General features: G+C 40.1%; 1 protein-coding gene across 2 annotated transcripts in view; it reads left to right on the top strand.

Annotated features, from left to right (window-relative positions):
- Positions 1 to 16,850, top strand: part of pvrl2l (PVR cell adhesion molecule related 2 like) — a 270,405-nt gene extending 253,555 nt beyond the window's left edge. Inside the window, exons 7-10 of one of the 2 annotated variants that reach the window (XM_051391173.1) lie at positions 7,261 to 7,387; positions 10,327 to 10,384; positions 11,993 to 12,088; positions 12,414 to 16,850. In XM_051391173.1, the coding sequence (XP_051247133.1) occupies positions 7,261 to 7,387; positions 10,327 to 10,384; positions 11,993 to 12,088; positions 12,414 to 12,620 (488 nt within the window). In that variant the 3' untranslated portion in view covers positions 12,621 to 16,850. Of the gene's footprint in view, positions 1 to 7,257; positions 7,388 to 10,326; positions 10,385 to 11,992; positions 12,089 to 12,413 lie in introns of both variants that reach the window. The other variant, XM_051391172.1, reaches the window with a different exon arrangement.
- The last annotated feature ends 1,100 nt before the right edge of the window (positions 16,851 to 17,950 follow it).

Genomic DNA, 17,950 nt, shown 5'->3' with positions numbered 1-17,950 from the left:
GTGTGTGTGTGTGTGTTTGTGAATGTCTGCGAGTCAATTTGTCTTTTCAGAGTCGGTAAATGCGAGAGGGCGCACTAATGTTGCTGTTTGTGAGTCAGAGTTGGAAGGAGGGTTGGGTGGGGTGGGGTGGATGGTGGGAAAAATAGGTGTTTTTTTTTTTTTTTAAAAGGAAGGACAAAGCAACAGGGGCATTTTTCATGTTGGCACGGCAGCAGAGAGCAAGTGAGCAACCGACTGCAATATAGGGCGACAGAGAGGCTGTGAAAAGGAAGAAAAAACAAAGTGATTGAGAGAGTCTTAACTGGAGGCGTACAGAAGTACAGGTTGCAGCAGTCTGATGAAGAGCTGAAGGACGAACAAGAGAGGAATGACAGACAAAAGAGAGAGGAAGTAGTTTTCACGCAGCAAATGAGGACGATGGGAGAGTGAAAAATATCAGGACAGTTCTATAGAAAGGGATAAATCAGAACATAAAATTGAGAAGAAAAGGAGAGGAGGTGAAAGAAGGATTGTGAGAGGCCGAGAGAGATAAAGAGAGGCAGTTGTTGTTCCAATGTCACTCATGGGCTCCCTCGGGAGTGTTTAGACCTTTAAAATCTCCTCCCCTTTTCCGCAGGCCATCTAACACTCCTATCACCCCCTTTATCCATCCTTCCCTGCCACCTTCCCTCCCTCGTTTATCGCTTTTCATCCCTCCCTTCTCCTTGAACCCCAACCCTGCTTAGTTTACGCCCCTCCTTCAGTGCTACACCTTCACACTCCTCTTCTTTCTTTCCGTCCTTCCTGTCTTGCTTTGGTTTTTCTCACTCTTTCCTCTCTTTTCTGTTCTCCACCGATTCTCAAATCCTCACATTCTTTTCTCGTCTTCCCCTCTGCTTCCCACCTTCCCTCCAACACTGAAGCTGCTATTTATAAAATGACTAACTGTACCTGAGCATGGCATTCTGGGAGAGAAACAGGCTGAATGCACATGAATTGTTGTGTGTTTGTTGTTTGTGTGGCAGCAAATTTCAGCAGCTGAATCTGAAACATTCATTCAGATCCAGTCATATTACATTACAGTCTCATGTCATGTCATGTTACATTTCAGGCACGTAGCCACAGTGGTTTGTAGCAAAACTTCTTTTTAAGCTCGTGGAGGGCTTGAGATATTTTTTGTCGAAAACATTTGGGTAACACAACCTTAAAAAGTCCTAGGCAGCCATTCAATCAGCCGTAAGTTTAAAAATGCTCACTTCTCAAAATGGCATTTCATGGATGGGTGCACAGCAGCACCAGTCTTCAGTTCCCTCCATCATCATTTCAGTGCTCACTCTTATGATTACAGTCCACTGTGTCCCCACCATTTTCTAAATGACTTATCTGGTTCTTTATTGCAGGTTTCTGTGAGATTTGCAAGACTGCAAAGTAGCTGTAGTATTAGCAGCAGCAAAAAGTACTAGACCTGACCGTTCACATAGCTGCCAATACCTCGACTCACAAGTCAGTCTCTAAACGCTTCGCTCAATACAGGCTGAGCACTTTTTCTCAACTTTCATTGCTAAAACTGGGTGGAAACAATCAGGGAGTTTTAAAAAACCCTGCATAGCAGAACCAATCCAAAGGGCGTTGACATGTGGAAGTTTTGTGCTTGCACTGTGTAGACTGCAATATCATATAAAGTTTTAAAAAGCTCTCTCTGTGTTACAGAGAGATGCGCTATATTCTCCAGTTTGTTTCACTATGACAGAGAAGCATTTATTCAGATAAGACGAGTCCTTTAAATAAGTTGGCTGTTCACTTTTTAAGCAACTACTCGAAATCTCAAGACAATTGCTAGGTGTAGCCATTGTCTGGTATCGCACCACTATCCAGTACCAAGTAATGCCATGTGAGGATGACTGATATCGATAACACTAATTATTGTTACAGTCAGATAATGTATCATGTAGAGGCAAGCAGTGTTTCATGATGTGAAATAAATGCATCATGAATCTGCTTTTTTTGAGAGATTTCCCAAACAGAAATAGTTTCTTTTTAGTATTCTCTGTTAACCACATTAAAACACAGAACCGTTTTTTAGTGATAAACAACAAGTGTTCATTGTGTGAATTCTCTGAACTGAACAAGGTGATAATTGCACTCATGCACACAAGCAGCACCAAGAAGATTGTTGATGTGCCCCAAACATAATCCAACAATCTATCAATACACCATTGTTGTTAATATTGAATGTTTCATCTACACCTTCCACGAGAGACCCTCAACTGTCTGATCACAGATAAACGCCAGAAGTTAGACTATGTGGTGCCCCCTCAGTAGGTGATACCCCTATACATACATTCACACAAGTCCGTCCTGGTCACCAAGTCACAGTGTTTAAATACAGGAGGTCACCATTACACATTGTGCAGACTCGTGTAATGTGCTCTGCTGATTCTTCAAGGTTTATGTTTTACACTCTGTGACATGTGATATAAAACAGTAATGGCTGCCATGGGAATAACAACAATAAGCTTAAATACGTGAACCTTACAAGCAGCCTTTTAGTAGAGTACTTTGTGTTGCTGTGGTGCAGGAATCTGTGAGTGGGTTTTTTTGTTGTTGTTGGGTTTTTTTTTACGAAATGTGTGTTTTTTTTATCCATGTTGTGTATCACGGAGAGATAGTTAAGTGCAGGCCTTGGGCACAATGTGTTTCTCTGATGGCTAATACAGTAATACATCCCACACACTGGAGCGTTTGATAAGAGAGCAATGGAGCGCTTTAGACAGGGATTGTTGTTTCAATTTCACTTAAATTGCATGTGATTCAGTAGCAATTTCTCACCACTTGAGTGTCACTTAGATAATAGCATTATATCTGCAGATTTGGGGTGTTTTGCTACCAGGCGATGGAGTGAGAAATGGACAGAAACAGATAGAGCTAAGTAGGAGTGAAGGTCTGCTGTAGTGTGCCTGTGTATGCCAGCGAATTCCCACCCACTCATTTTTACATCTAAAAAGCAATTCTACAGTATGAAGCCCGGGCTATTGATTTAACAGTATAAATGTTTGATAATTCATATAAATATTTCACATCTCCAGCAGGAAGCAGCACTGGCTCGCTGACAAGGAAATTGAGCTGCTTGTTACATAAAGATGGACTCTAATGGATGAAGGTGAATGAACGTGAAAGTGAAAGTTCTCTAAGGTTTTTGTGCGCGCAACAGAAGATGTGGATGAGGTGAACTTGGAACAGACCGTAAGTGTGAGTGGATGGGTTGACTCACCGCTAACGCAACCTCCATATGGGAGGTTTGAACACTTTCTGTAGACAGATGGAGAATCATGTGGTCCCTCCTGCAGTTCATGGATATATGGATGAAAACAATATTTGCTTGTTTGGCGTTTGTCATTCTGAACTTCCAGTCTGAACTGAAAGCTTCCATCTAAAAGTGTAACAAACTTTAATAGCCTGGACACCTGGAAAATTAATAGTTTTGTGTTTTATTTAAAGCCAGCACTATCTGCACATGGTAACTACGGTGTGCTTATGGTTTGGTAAAGATTGTGGTTACGGTTAATAAAGGTTAAAAGATGTGTGCCAACCACAGCCATCCACCGCCCCAACCTCCACACGTCACACTTCCTTCGGATACTTTGCCACTTCTCTGACATTAGGTTAAATTAATGTCAGAACCACTGAGGGAATACAACAGGTTTGAGCAGTAATTAGTCAGATTTGACAGTGTTTATTTCACAGATTTGTACGTGCAGAGTAGGTTCTTATGAGGGAGCGATAACAGAATCATGGCTGTCATCAGCATCTTGAGTAAGCAAGAAGAGTGGTGTAGCTGTCTTTGAGAGAGCAACATGGCTCCCGTTGGTTGCATACATTTTGGCAGATTTTGTATCTCTTGCATGCAAACTCTGACCAAGACCAGAGTGAACTTGGAAGTGAAGCATCATCCCCTCAACCTCGAGAGGGCTGCTTCCCAGTGTGTTCCATCATATTTTTCATTTACCTAAGGCTCAAATAAGGCTGTATGCTTTTGAAACCTGCTGGTGAGAGCCTCTCACCGCCTCAAGCACTTAAAATCTTACAAAACAACCAAACAAAATCCTGAAAGCATATTGCAAAGGGAGCACCCACAAAATCAGGCTCCTGCTCTGTGAAAATTTTCTGCTTTCATATTTTGATCTTGTACACTGTGTAATCTTGACTTGCAGAGGGATAACAGCTTGGGTTTATTTGGTGCTCACTCAATAGTTTGGTGTCCTGTGTCCACACATACTGTCCAGCATTTGCTGCCCTTTAATTTATTTACTTTTGGGGGCTTCCTGGTGGAGGGGAGCCATGATAGGACTGTCAAAAAAGTAGAAATTGCTCCTGCAAATTACTTATTAGAAAAAATATAACATCTTTTTCTAATCAATAACCCAACTTATTAACACCTCTATTTAGCCATTTATTCAAATTTCTGGCATTCTGGCTTTTTTTTGTCTGCCTCAGTTCATAGACACAGGTGGATGGAAGCGCACTTATTGTTGCAATATGCAGTTTAACACCTCTGGTTGGCCTGCGGTGTGAAGAACAGGTGTGTTTGATGCGGATAGTAGCTGCTGCTCTCTGCTTGTTCAGGGATGTACTGAGGAGGAAAGGTGTGAGAGTTGTCTCTGAGAGATTATTAACACCAGTTTTGCATCTGCCTTCAGAGAAACTCTCTAATCCATCTCCATCTTCTCCTTCCTACTTTTCACCCCCATTCTTTAACCAATCAGGTTTCTGTTGCCTGCAGCAAATCCCGCCTCCCACCCCTCTCATGTCGCCTGTGTGTCATTTGTCATGCAGCACCGCAACTCATTGTTTATTGAAAAGGCAGTTGGTTATCGACCACGAATATCAATGAAAAACATCGCCAGAGTAAACTCTGATAACACTACAGCTCACATCAAGTGAGCTTTTGACACACACTCACACACACATGTTCACACACAAGGAGAGAGGAAGGGATTGCTTCAGTTCACATGCATCTGTGTGTGTGTGTGTGTGTGTGTGTGTGTGTGTGTGTGTGTGTGTGTGTTGTACTTCACAGCATGTCCAGCTTTGAGGAAAGGCTGGTGTCATTCTCCGTTTGTCCCTCTCCTCCCTCCATCTGCCATCATTGTGTATTCCGACTAATTTCTCTCCCCACCTATACAGCATCATCCCCCATCCTCCCTCCCCTTCTTCCCTACCTCATCCTTCTCTCCGACCTCCCTGTCTCCATCCTCTCTCCCTTCCTCATCTCTCCTTTGTTTTAATTTCCCTCTCTCCTTTCCTGTCTAATTCTCCTCCCTCTCCTCCCTGTGTGTTTGTGATCATACATAATCGGCACTTGCTCCCTCTTCTGTCTGTGACCACTGTGGCAGACGTGGTAACTAAACTCACACACTCTCTCTCACAAACACACATACACACGCACACACAGTTGTCAGTCCTATCCCAGTGGACCCACACATGAATATGCAAAGCCGGCCTTACTGAGCATCCCTGAGCAATTCTGCATGTTCACCTCATCTATCTATCTATCTATCTATCTATCTATCTATCTATCTATCTATCTATCTATCTATCTATCTATCTATCTATCTATCTATCTATCTATCTATGATTTTCTCTCCTTGTAGACAGTGTAAGCTTGGGAAAGAACGCCACCTGCTGGCAAGAAGAAGTAAATGCAGCCTATCTTAATGTGATCTGAGACACAATCTGACACTTAAAGTCAAACAGCAATTATCCTACTTATTTTCTCTGTAGTACCTGGCTATGCACGTAGTTTTATGTATTTATATATCGGCATTTGAATTTCATTTTTGAAGCTCAAAGAATCAAAATTACACTTGAAACACTGAAAAGCCAATTAGTGTCTCACTTACAATCCACAGTCCTCACTGTTTCTGTGGCAGATTGATTTGGGGCAATCGTGAGCTTCAGTGGCTTTGTTTTTCCGTCATTTTTTGTATGCAGATGTTTCTTCTTCCGGCCCCTCCAGGCTAGTGGTTCTTTGGCCTGAGAATAAAGGCAGTAAATGATGAGGATGATATCACTTTTGGCAGATGAAAAAAAAAACTTTCTTTGTAACAGTGAAGAAAAAGAAAGTGTTCCTGATTAATGCAAATGTGTTTTTAAATGAAGACAACTGCAGCTTGATGAGTTTCCAGAGCTGTAATTTAAAGGGAGACTCAATTTACTGTATGTACAGCGATAACAGTACAGTCTTTTTATTGCAGCGGCAGCAAATTGGTTTCATTTTTTGGTAAATACTCATACAAATCAGCTAGTAAAGCTAAATTGGTGGAAAATCGTAGAGGTAATTATCCCTTTATCATCTCTGTATCAAACGCTGTGTGTGGAGTGCTTTTACTTCAGTGGTAGTGATGAAATACAATTCCATAAACAAAAAAGGGGACCAAACAACCTGTGAAAATCATTCAACCGTCACTTTGTTGTTTCCTCCAAAATCCCTGTTATAGTTGATGATTGTGCAGAACCATCCGTGGTGGTTGTTGTGTGCTGTGTGCAGCTGCTGTCAGTGTGTTGTTTCTCTTTTTTCCTCTTTTTTTCCTTTAAATAAAAGCACTACTGTAATGAGAGGCTTTTACAGTCAATTTAGATGCCTCAGCGCCCTCCGGAAATCATAAACAGGCTCTTAATTGAAAGGAGATGTCGAGGTCAGCGTGAGACTCAGCTGATGTGAAGCTGCATCACAAAGATTTATGGCATTCATGAGTGTGAGTGTACAGCCGAGAGCTTTGAGCTGCTTTCATTTTACAAGAACTCATACTAAATTCTTTATGCGTATGTGACTATGCCTCAATGTTACACAATAACAACACATACACCGCTGACATTGAACAGAAACTTGACTTTTGATTACCTGCTTCTACATTATACTCCTCTGGGGATTTCTTGTGAGGATTTATTTTGCACATATCCCTTTAAATTATTAATACTCCATATCCCATTAAAACCAAACTGTCTTTTTTTGTGTGTGTGTGTGTGTGTGTGTGTGTGTGTGTGTGTTTTACATGTTGTGCTCAGCTACAGTTAATAATGAAATACTGCTGACTAACGCAGCCACAGACTATTTTCTCTCACACAGATTTTAGAAGCAAAACATATAAAAAATACAAATATTGCAAGTGAGCAACATTAAAGTGCTAGCAGCAGTCACATGATATTTAAATGAATTGGTAATAAAATTCTATCTCTTCTCTCTCTGTTTTCTCTTCTGTGTGTCTTTCACCCGTTAAGAAGAGAAGAGACAAATCACTCCAGGCCCATCGACAGGTGCCGTTATCGGCGGCATCCTTGGCACCCTCGTCGTCATCGGCATCATCATTGGCATCATCTTATTTATCCGCAAGCGCCAGGAAGACGGAGAGTAAGTCTTCATTACCATCTACTTCAGTGTTTATTTAACCTGCTGAGCAAAATTTATCTCCCCCTCTGGCACTAAGGCTCATTAAAACTCATTACATGTCACAAGGGGATCCAGCAGAGGTACCTCGGTCACAAATCCTGACCTGAAGTTTTTGGCGTGAAGCCGCCCGGAGATTTTACTCCCAAAATGCTCGGTGCTCTGCACCCCCTACATTCAACCCTCCAGCTACATAGGAATTTATTAAACCTTCCCTTTGATTCCAGCTGAAGAGGGGATTTTGGTAACAGAGATTTCTTGTGGAACAACAAGCGTATAAATAAACAAATAGTGTTTCTTGCCTATAGTGTCGGGAGGTTAATTAGATTCGTACTTATTGTATGTTGCTGCTGCTCTAATGTGCAGCACTTATTGTGATACAACAGCGAATTAACATGGACCTCATGACAATTACAAGAGATGATGATTGCAAAGTTCATGGTCAAAGCATATACAGTATGTACTATATAAATGGCCAATGAATGATTCGTAAGTAAGTCTCATAATATGTCATAAAATGATCCCTGACCTGTGTTTTATTTGATGAGCATCACTACATCTGGTTCCCCGTGTGTCAACTGTTCTAGTTTCCATTTGAAGATACAGCATGCTGTGTGAGCTACAGTGAGAGAAACAGAGCTGGTCCTGTCCTCCCTGGGACCCTAAGCAATATTCTGCTAGGGGGCCCTCCAACCTGACCTGTAAACCATGTAAACTATTTGCCACACAGTCACACCTGACATCCCAGTGCTCCCACTACAATTCTTCATCCTAAAAAATTCTGTTTGCTTCATTAGTCAGTCTAAGAATTAGTAGATCTATGCAGAACAGAATGAGGTATAAACAAACATTTATTCAATAGAATATTTTCCGTAGAGTATTAAGGGAATATAAAATACAAATGTGGAAAATAATAAAAATTAAAAACTTGTGCATGGAGAGCCATCACGCCCATATATCGCTGCTGGAAGACACGAGTTGCATTTCGTTGACGCACAAGTGAACGCAGCACAGTGCAGTTATTTTTTACACTGCCTGTTGACGTTTATTAGACATAATAAATAGTTGTATTACACGCTCACTTTTGTTAGGAACAAAGTCACAGAACAGCTGGAAGACACAGACAGATAGAGAGCTGCACTGTCCAGCTGTTAGTGAGAGACAGAGTGGAGAGAGATTCACTGCAAGCTGCACATCAGCTGCACATATCTGTTATTTACTGACATCAAAGTTGAAGAAACACTAGTACATCTGATTCCTGTTCCCGCAGTTCACTCTCATGGTGTTTTTTCCCCTCTTTTTCTGACGGATAGCCCATTCATCCTCTCATAAAAGTTGTAAACATTGACACCGGCTTTGATGTGAGTGGTAGTTCGGGGCCCTACATAGCGTAGATAGTGTGCATATAGTGTGGACCGGGTCTAGAGAGAAATAGGACAGAGGAGAAAGTCATTGTAATGTAAGAATCTGTCACTAGGAGATTTACGATTCAAACCCATGAGCACTAAAATTTGAGGTGTACATTAAACTCAAATTGACAGATGCTAAATGCTAATTTTAAAGGTCCATTGTGTAGGATTTAGTGGCATCTAGCAGTGTAGTTGCAGACTGCAACTCACTCGCTTCACCCCCCTTTCCAAGTACAAAGGAGAAACTACGGTGGCTGCAAAATGCATGAAAAATGCAAACAGCCCTATCTAGACCCAGTGTTTGCATTGTCCATTCTGGGGTTCTGTGGAAACTTAATGGTTCAACATGGAGGACCTGACGGAAGGCGAACCGCAGCATCTGTAGATAAAACTGTCTCATTCTAAAGTAAATAAAACAAAACGATTCTTATTTTCAGGTGATTATACACTAATGAAAACATACCTATGAATATTCTATTTCTGCCAATAGATCCTCCTAAATGTTATCCACTGGACCTTTAAAATGTAAATCTCAGTAAGGAAACTATTATTATTAAACACCTGCTTATTTGTTTAAAATGGATTTAATGGGACAAATTTCCAGACTTATCCATTAACTTCAAAAGTGTCACTGAGAATTTTCTTGGAACTCTGCAGCTCTACAGAGCTTTTAGCCTCTTTTAGCTTATTAGACCTCAGATGTAGGAGACTGTATAGTAGGTTTTGTCTGAAATGCTCTTACACCCCTCTGCAGGAAGCTGATTCCAGCATATAAGCTACAAGATGAAAAAAAAACCCAACACCTGTATGTTGCCTTTATCACACCTTTTAAAACAGGGAGAGAAAAGAACCGCACATTTTGATTAGAGTCCTTACATTTGTCAGGTAGACATATATGAATATAGGTGTGTTGTGTCTGTTGAATGTGTTAAATAGGCAGTTTTCCAATAATAATATATTATTAGTATAATAATAAAGTGTTGAACCTGCAATATGTGGTGTATTGTGTGCAACTGTATCTGTCAGCTTCTTATGATGCTTTTCTCTCCACAGTGAGCAAAGTATTAACAAGGCTTTTACAGATCCCAGAGCTGATGTGAAGTGTGATATACCACGTTTCATACAAGGTCTGCAGCTCAACTAGAACCGTTTCAACGATTGTTGAGGGGACGGAAAAGTGTTTTCATTCTTTATGCTCAATAGAGATTTCTCCGCCAGTACAAATACAAAACACGACTTCCAGTGCAAAAACCTTTAAACCACCCAAAACTCACCACTTTTATTGAAAATGTTTCTCTTTTTTCAAAGGAAATTGCTGAATTTTGAATGAAGAAATTTATTGATAGATTCTGGATGGGGTTTCCACACAATGGGATGTCTTTAGAGCTCAACATTTCAAGACTTTCTATGTCTGCTCACTCTCAGTTGGACAACTCTGACGTCTTAACGAAGCAGAAATCAATACCACATTATCTCTGTCTTTTCTCCAATCAGGGGCCCCCCAAAGCACAAACCCCCTCCCCCTGTGAAGGCAGGCAGCTCAACAGAAATGGTGAGTGGTCCACATGGCTTCAAATCAATCTTTATTGTCACTGCGATTATATTCTACACACAGGCAAATACACACACACAGTCCATTTGGGTAGTCATAATGGGGCTAATGGCTATTGATTGGAGATCTGAGTTGGCTTATGTGTCGAAATAATTAGCTTGGTTAGTAAAGAGCTCCATTAGAGCGCTTCCCTCCTCCTCCTCCTCCTCCTCCTCCTCCTCCTCCTTCCCTCTCCACTGATTTTATTCCATCATTCTATCACATTTTGTTGTGCTTGTACCATATTATGTAATGAGACTAAAGCTCTGCAATTTTATGTTGATTAGACGTATAAAAGATGTGTAAATGCCCAGTGAAATGGGGTTCACAGGGTTCAGCAGTGAAAGTTTATTAGATGGTGCCTAGAAAGCACCATCTGGGGCCTGTGATGAAAATAAAGCCAAACCTCTAGTCTTTGAGGGCAAGTTTTCATCAAGTCACAAGTTTTTATAAAGCTGAGAACAAGTCCCTTGAATTCAATGTAACCCAGATATTATGTTTATATATTACTAAGTTATGTAGATATCTCTATTATTAGTGTTGTTTCATGTGGACTTCAACTGCAAATTAGTTTATTTCAAAGAGAAATGCTTAGGCTTATAAATGAAAACACTTGAATGTTTTTGCCCTTAAGTCTAAAGTCAAATCAAATCCATGGACCGTCAATTCTCAAATTTGTAGAGTTTTAAAGTCCATGGGTGGGAGGTAGCTAAGTCCATATACTGTTGTTATTGTACAACCTTTTACTTCTACTCCCTACATCTTTACACAAATATCTGCAGTTTGTAGTTGTTTCAAAACAGACTCATTAACTTGTAATGCACTTGAGGGGAATTTACGATTTCTTTTCCTTCGCATTATTGCACGCCAATCTTCAAGACCAGTATCAAGCACAGTAGACATTACAAGACAAAACGAGAGGGGGACTCAGCCCTGTTTTAAGTTTCAGTTAGCTTTGCACAAAAGCAGCCTGAAATGTCCTTCACAGAAACAAAGAAAGCATTTTTACTTTTATACTTTGAGTACATTTAAGTGGCTGTACTTGAGTAAAGAATGTGTGAACTTTTGCCACCCGTGTCCAAGTCCAAAGTACAGCTCTGTTATCCTCTTAAAGTTCCTGAAGGTAATGGTTATAAAAATCCTTATTATTACAAATTGGGTTGTATTTTCATATGTTATTGTTGTTATAATAACAAGTTACTCACCAAAGCAAGAAACATTGCTAAAGATACGAAAAATGAGCAACAAGTTAGCTACGAAGGTAAGCTACCTCTTTATTTGAAGGAAACTGGAGCTGTAAATTGTGATGGACAGTTTGGGCCATTTTTAACGCTGTAGTGACGATGGTGTACTGGAAATGTCTCATATTGTTTATGAATTCAGCTGCATATTTGTAAGCGAAAGTGTTATTTTTTCTTTAAAAGGCTTCATAGTTTCTCTGTATGACTCAAGTCTACAGCTCTGTTATCATTAACAGAACTTGTTTTTATGCATTGTTGCACTGTATTATATTGCCTTGTTTTCTGTTTTGTTCTCTTCCCTGTGTTGATGTGGTTTCTGTGCATGTAGCTGAACAAGCCATCAGAGCCTCCCACGGCCACAGAGACAGCACCTCTCAGCCCGGGAGAGGTTTACTACGAGCCCACAGGGGGAGAGCCTGTCACGGTAACTAACACACGCAACCAAAAAAACGTGTTTTTGCTCATGAGCCACTTTCAGGCACAGTGGGCTTCAGATATGTTTGGATAGCTGCACACTGTGTTGTAGGGACGTCACGGTGTTTCCACTTTGTACCAATCAATCAAATGACATTAATAGTTTGCTGTATATAATTACTATAACTGTCTAAAATTGTATTGTGTAAGTTTTACTTAAATGTTAAAGTCTTTAGTCCTTGATATCCCAGAGTTTTCATAATCATGTAAGTCTTCATGTAGTTTCATATTTCGTATTCTGCATAAACATGTCTGACATCCGTTGAATCTTGCAGAACCTGGATGATGAGACCACTGGAGCCCTGAACGGTGGAGCCCCCCCAGTCCTGGACGACTCGGCCAAATACAGCAACATCAACGAACTCAAAGACCACCCTGCCGACGGTCACCACAGCAACGATTTGGATTCATCCAATCGTGAGCCACCAGCTGCCAACATCTCTCGCGGCGAGAGCTTTGTGTCTCCCGCCATGTATGTGTAGCCATGGCAGCCATATTATCACATCACGGGCGTATGGGCAAGTTCCAGGTCACCTTAATTTGCATGGAAAGCAAAGCCGAGCACACTAGAAATCCAATATGAAACTTTAAAGTTTTTAAGTTTTAACCTATATACAGTGGCGTTTTGCATTTCAGTTTATTTTCTTCTTAAGGCACATTTGGGGATGTTAAGGGTTACATGTTTTGCCACTTGTGACTACAAAGGAACAGGGATGTTACAAAGGGTAACAAACTTTTCTTCCTTTTCTTTTTTAAAAATCATTATATTTCAAATATCCGCTAAAGAAAAGCTCATTTTAAGTACAAAATATCAAAGTTTCCAAAGCAGTTTAAGATACACAAACAGTAGTTCATCTATCTTACAGGCCAGATAGCCATTGAAATCATATGTGTAGCGCATATGATGAGGCGGGCTTTTACAATATGTTAATTACATGGTCGAGAGGTGTTGCAATGTAGGTGAACTGGAACACTCCCTTCAGCTAATTAACACACAGCACTCTGCCTGTGTGACGCTTGCAAATCTAAATTTCCACCAAAAAAATCGCAAGACAACAGCATTTCCAGTGGATTCAGTGAAATATTATATGCAACATTTTGTGCCATGAACATACAATGTCCCCATTGCAAAATTATTGTTATATGTGAAGCTGCCAGTCTCTTCTGTTTACAGCCGTGGAAAGTGATTTGAACATCTTTTGCCCTCTAAGTAAGGATGAAACATCAGGCCTTGTACTAAAGAAAAGAAAGTGAAATTACTATCTTTGAAATCCTTTCAGAGTGCTCTTCTTCCACGGTTGGTTGGGTTTGAATTACATACAGCTGAATTTGGTCCCAGGAATTCCAAAGTCTGATCATCTGGCTCCCCAGGCAGCTTCAATTAATCACCCGAGATGTTTGAAAGTATTTCAGTTATTTATCGACTCTTACAATAACTCTAATAAAAAAATAAAAAACAGCCTTCCCCACTCTTGCCCAGACTGCAGTCCAATAAAGAAACATTCCACTTTATTATGTTGTCAAAGGGCCTCCTCTGGACCGCAGCAACCGTCAGAGCGCCGAGCTGCTCGTTAGCACTGACGGAGAGGAAGTGGCATTGCTTTGAAGCTCAGTAACCTGGCAACATTACATGATTAAGATTCCACGATTCATATTTGCAGTCGTTAATTGCAAGAGTTGGTAAGGCTGTGTGATGAGGGGAAAGGAAACTCGGTTTACAGCGAAGCACACACACCACAGGGTTCTTACATGTGCAAGCACACACACACACACACACACACACACACACACAAAAACACACAAACACCAATGTTTGTATTCAGTCCTCCTCTAATGAATCATGCTATTAAGGTTGTTAAAAACATTATAAGGAATGTATTTCAGTGTGAAAATGCTCAGCATATACTAGAAAAATACTGCCATTAAAGCCATTTTAACAGATTAAAATGGTCACACACTCTGATATGTGCTGGACATTTTACATTATGTCGAACATGTGCTTTTTGCATTTTAGCTGATAGTCGACTTGAAAGCAAAAAAAACCAACAAAAAAACAAGTTAACAACAACTATGCCTGGCTGAATCAAAAATTGGTCTTCATAGATGTCAGATGGTACCAAATGATTAACAAACAGTGTAAATAGTATTGATAATATATTGTTGGTGAAATGTGTACACATAAAAAAAATAAACAAGTGTAGGTGTATCAGTGCCTCTGTACAGGGGATGGAAGTTTGTTAAATGTCAAATTGAGCGATTAAAAAAAAAAGTGTATATTACTATTTTACTTTTCACGGGTACATTGAGGTTGTCACTTAATACTAAAATGTTTATTTGAATATATAAAAAAAAATGAAATGGTGTGGATTTTACTCCTTGTTCATATTACTCTGCATGGCATGATCGGTGGCTTGTTGAAACACTTTCCCAAGGCTGTTTGCGGAATAATCTTCATTTGTAAAAACACTTTTGAATGTCAAAAAAGGAAGCTGTTTTTTATCGCCGTCTCAGTGCATCTGTCACAGTCACGCACACCATGAGCACAAGTCCAATTTAAGTTGAGAGAGCGGGATTTTTTTTTTTCCTGTCGTGTGACAGCTCGGCGGGCTGCCTGTTTTTGTCTTTAGCGCTGATCCGAAAATGCAGTCAGCATGGAATTGTCATTTCTCACAGCCACAGAGTGCAATACACACAGAGATGCAATCTTTCCTCTCTAATCTTGAGTCCTTGCTTTAGACCTCGAGGCACACAAATCTGCCTGAGTTATAACGTTGCCGTCGGACGACGCTGACCGCCCCAGTTAAAATCACCCACAGAAGCACATAGTCAGGTGGTGGATATATACTTCAGACTTGGACAGGAGGAGAGACACGTGAATGGAAAAATAAAACCAGACTGATATAATAATAAGATAACAGGAAGGAAAGGTTGGAGGACTAAAAGATTTCGACAAGAAAACATCTCATCTCATCACAGCTTTCACTTTCTGCGAGGTCGGCACCAAATGCAATATTTTTGTTTTTCTGACGTATGACAATCATATGTTAATATTTATCACTATCTTTGCTGGAGAGGCTTTTATTTTTTGGTTTATATATTTTCAGTTGTTATAGAAGTACCGTGTTTTGCTGCATGCTAACTGAAATACTGCTATACACATTTGATCCATCCTGAAAAGAAAATAGTAAAAAATTAAGTCACAACTCTGTTTTACCAATTTAATTGGATTTATCATATCGTCACACTGTTAAAATAATCGCCTAAGTCATTTTTTGTCAAAATTTTTTGCCTAAATCGTCTCCTCATGACGCCGGCCACCTATGGTAAAATCGCCTACATCCTCAGTTGATCAGATCATGTGATTCTACCCCTTTAAGATAATGGCCTATGTCAAGTGTGTTACACTTTTGGTGAAGTTTTTTGTGTTTCCTGAAAAACTTGAAAAAATGAGTTAAGGCGATTATTTTAACAGGGTGACGATATTGTAACTGACTGAAACTGGTTATTTTATTCGCCATATTTGATTACAATATATAATGTTCACAAGAATGACTCTGCAGTATAAATTCAGGGCAGATGCAGGAAAATAAGGCCTTTTATGGTGTAAAAATGTCCTTTGTATGTCTGCTTTTTGTGTCTGAGATGTTTATTTTGATTAAAGGGAATGTCTGCATGCTGCATGGACCTACAGGGATAAAAAAGCTAGTCGGACCACCATGACATGCTTATGTGTTGCAGTGTCAGACAATCACGTATAATGTATTTAATAGCCCTGCCACAGAACAAAAACTGTCATAAAGGGGAATTAAATGTGATGGTTTTGCCTTATTGTCTGTAAATTAATTTCCTAAAATGAATGAATATTTAGTTTTCTGTGGATTAATGTGTTTAATGTGTTTGCCAGCGGGCTTCTGTTGATAGATTGAGCAAAAGGAAAAAGACAATCATTGGGACCCATTATATCAGAGACCAATGACTCAGCAAGCATTCAGTATTGAGTTTCAGCTCTGCCGTCTCATTTGGGGAATCATTCTGTTATACCCAGAGCCTTACGTTTAATAGAGCTGCTTCATTCGGAGATATCTTGTATTAGAATCTTGATGCCACCAGGAATACAGTCATGAAGCTGCCTCCTAAAACGGAAATTGCAAAGAAATATTAGCTCTAACTCGGTTTACAGACTGTATTTGCCCAAAAGCATGAGTCAACAAAAATAAGGTTGTGATGTGGGTGCTTTGTTGCATCTCCCCGCTTTGCCCCCTGTTACGGGTTCGATGCCAGAAACACAAGCTGTGAATGTCGGCGATAACGCTGTTCGGTCTGAATCTGTTTGCCCTCTTTTTTTTTTTTTCTACCCCCCCCCATCTCCGTTCTCTCACGTTCATCCATTGTCATCACCGCTTTTCATCACGGAGCCAGACGTGCCTTCTTTATGTTATTTTTAGCTTTTCAATTCTCACACTTCTTGTCTGACAGAAGTACGGATGATGAAAGGGGAAACACAAACACAGGATGGGTTTGACATTGATGATGGCAATGCTTAAAAAAAAGAAAACACACTGGAGATGTAAGCATATTTTTGTGAGTGTTTATTGATTTCTTTCATTTATTTTGTTTATCACGGGTCGATTATCATTTTGTATGCTTTTTGGGAAACCTATTGTACATGTTTTACAGATCATTGTCTTGTCAAATAAAATGTAAACCAAAAAGGACAGGAGGTCTTGGTGGTTGTTACCCCTGACAGCTTCCCAGGATAACGAGTTGGAAAAAGCACAGCAGCATGTTGGAGACCTGGTAAGTCCAAAAATCTTGTTAATATCTTCAGGTTAGGGTTATGTTCATGTTAAACAGTGTATCCTCAGATCCTCATAAAGTCTTAAAGGCCCAGTGTGTAAAATAAGGAGGATCTGTTGGCAGAAATGTAATATAATATTCATTTATTATCGTTTTTATCTACACGCTGTGAGTCCTCTTCTGCTCAGGCTGTTGAACTGCCGTGTTTCTACAGTAGCCCAGAACGAACAAACCAAACGCTCACTCTAGATAGGACCTTTCATATTTGTTGAGTTTCACAGCCACCGTAGTTTCTCCTACATGCTTGGAACAGGAGGGTGAGTCAAGGCGGTTGTAATCTGCAACTACACAACTAGATGCCACTAAATCCACCACAGTGGTCATATGTTACAGTGTGTAACATTTAAGATGATCTACTATTCATAGGAATAATTTCATTAGCGTATAATCACCTGATGATAAGAATCCTTGTGTTTTCGTTACCTTAGAATGAGCTATTTTTATCTACAGAGGGAGCGGGTTCTCTTCTGCGGAGTCGGCCATGTTGAACCACAACAAACCAAGTCACAGGCTTTTGTTGCTTTAGAATGAGCCATTGATATCTACAATGTCACGGGTCACCTTCCGTAGAGACCGCCATGTTTCTACAGTAGCCAACGGACAATCCAAACACTGGCTCTAGATCAGGATGATGTTACTCCTTCACACTTAAAAGGGGGATGTGTGAGTAAGTGAGTGAGCTGCAATCTGCATCTACACTGCTAGATGCCACTAATTCCTGCACAATGAGCCTTTAAATGGTGGATTTTTATAACTTCTTGTTGCTGTCTTCACCCACAAATATTTGCATAAAGAAGTCAGAAATGCAAACAAACATAGGTGACCAGTTATACAGTCCAGTTGCTAAACAATAATCGACACCCTTCTAGCCAATCAGTATCCAGAATTGTCTGTGGCCACGTTATAACAAGAAATAGTCCTGAAGTACATGTGGTGAGAAGCTACATAAAGATTA

The sequence above is a fragment of the Dicentrarchus labrax genome, unplaced genomic scaffold, assembly GCF_905237075.1.
Source record: "Dicentrarchus labrax unplaced genomic scaffold, dlabrax2021, whole genome shotgun sequence".
Taxonomy (NCBI): domain Eukaryota; kingdom Metazoa; phylum Chordata; class Actinopteri; family Moronidae; genus Dicentrarchus; species Dicentrarchus labrax.
The sequence above is the reverse complement of the archived record's forward strand: the minus strand, read 5'-3'. Positions and strand labels throughout refer to the sequence as shown.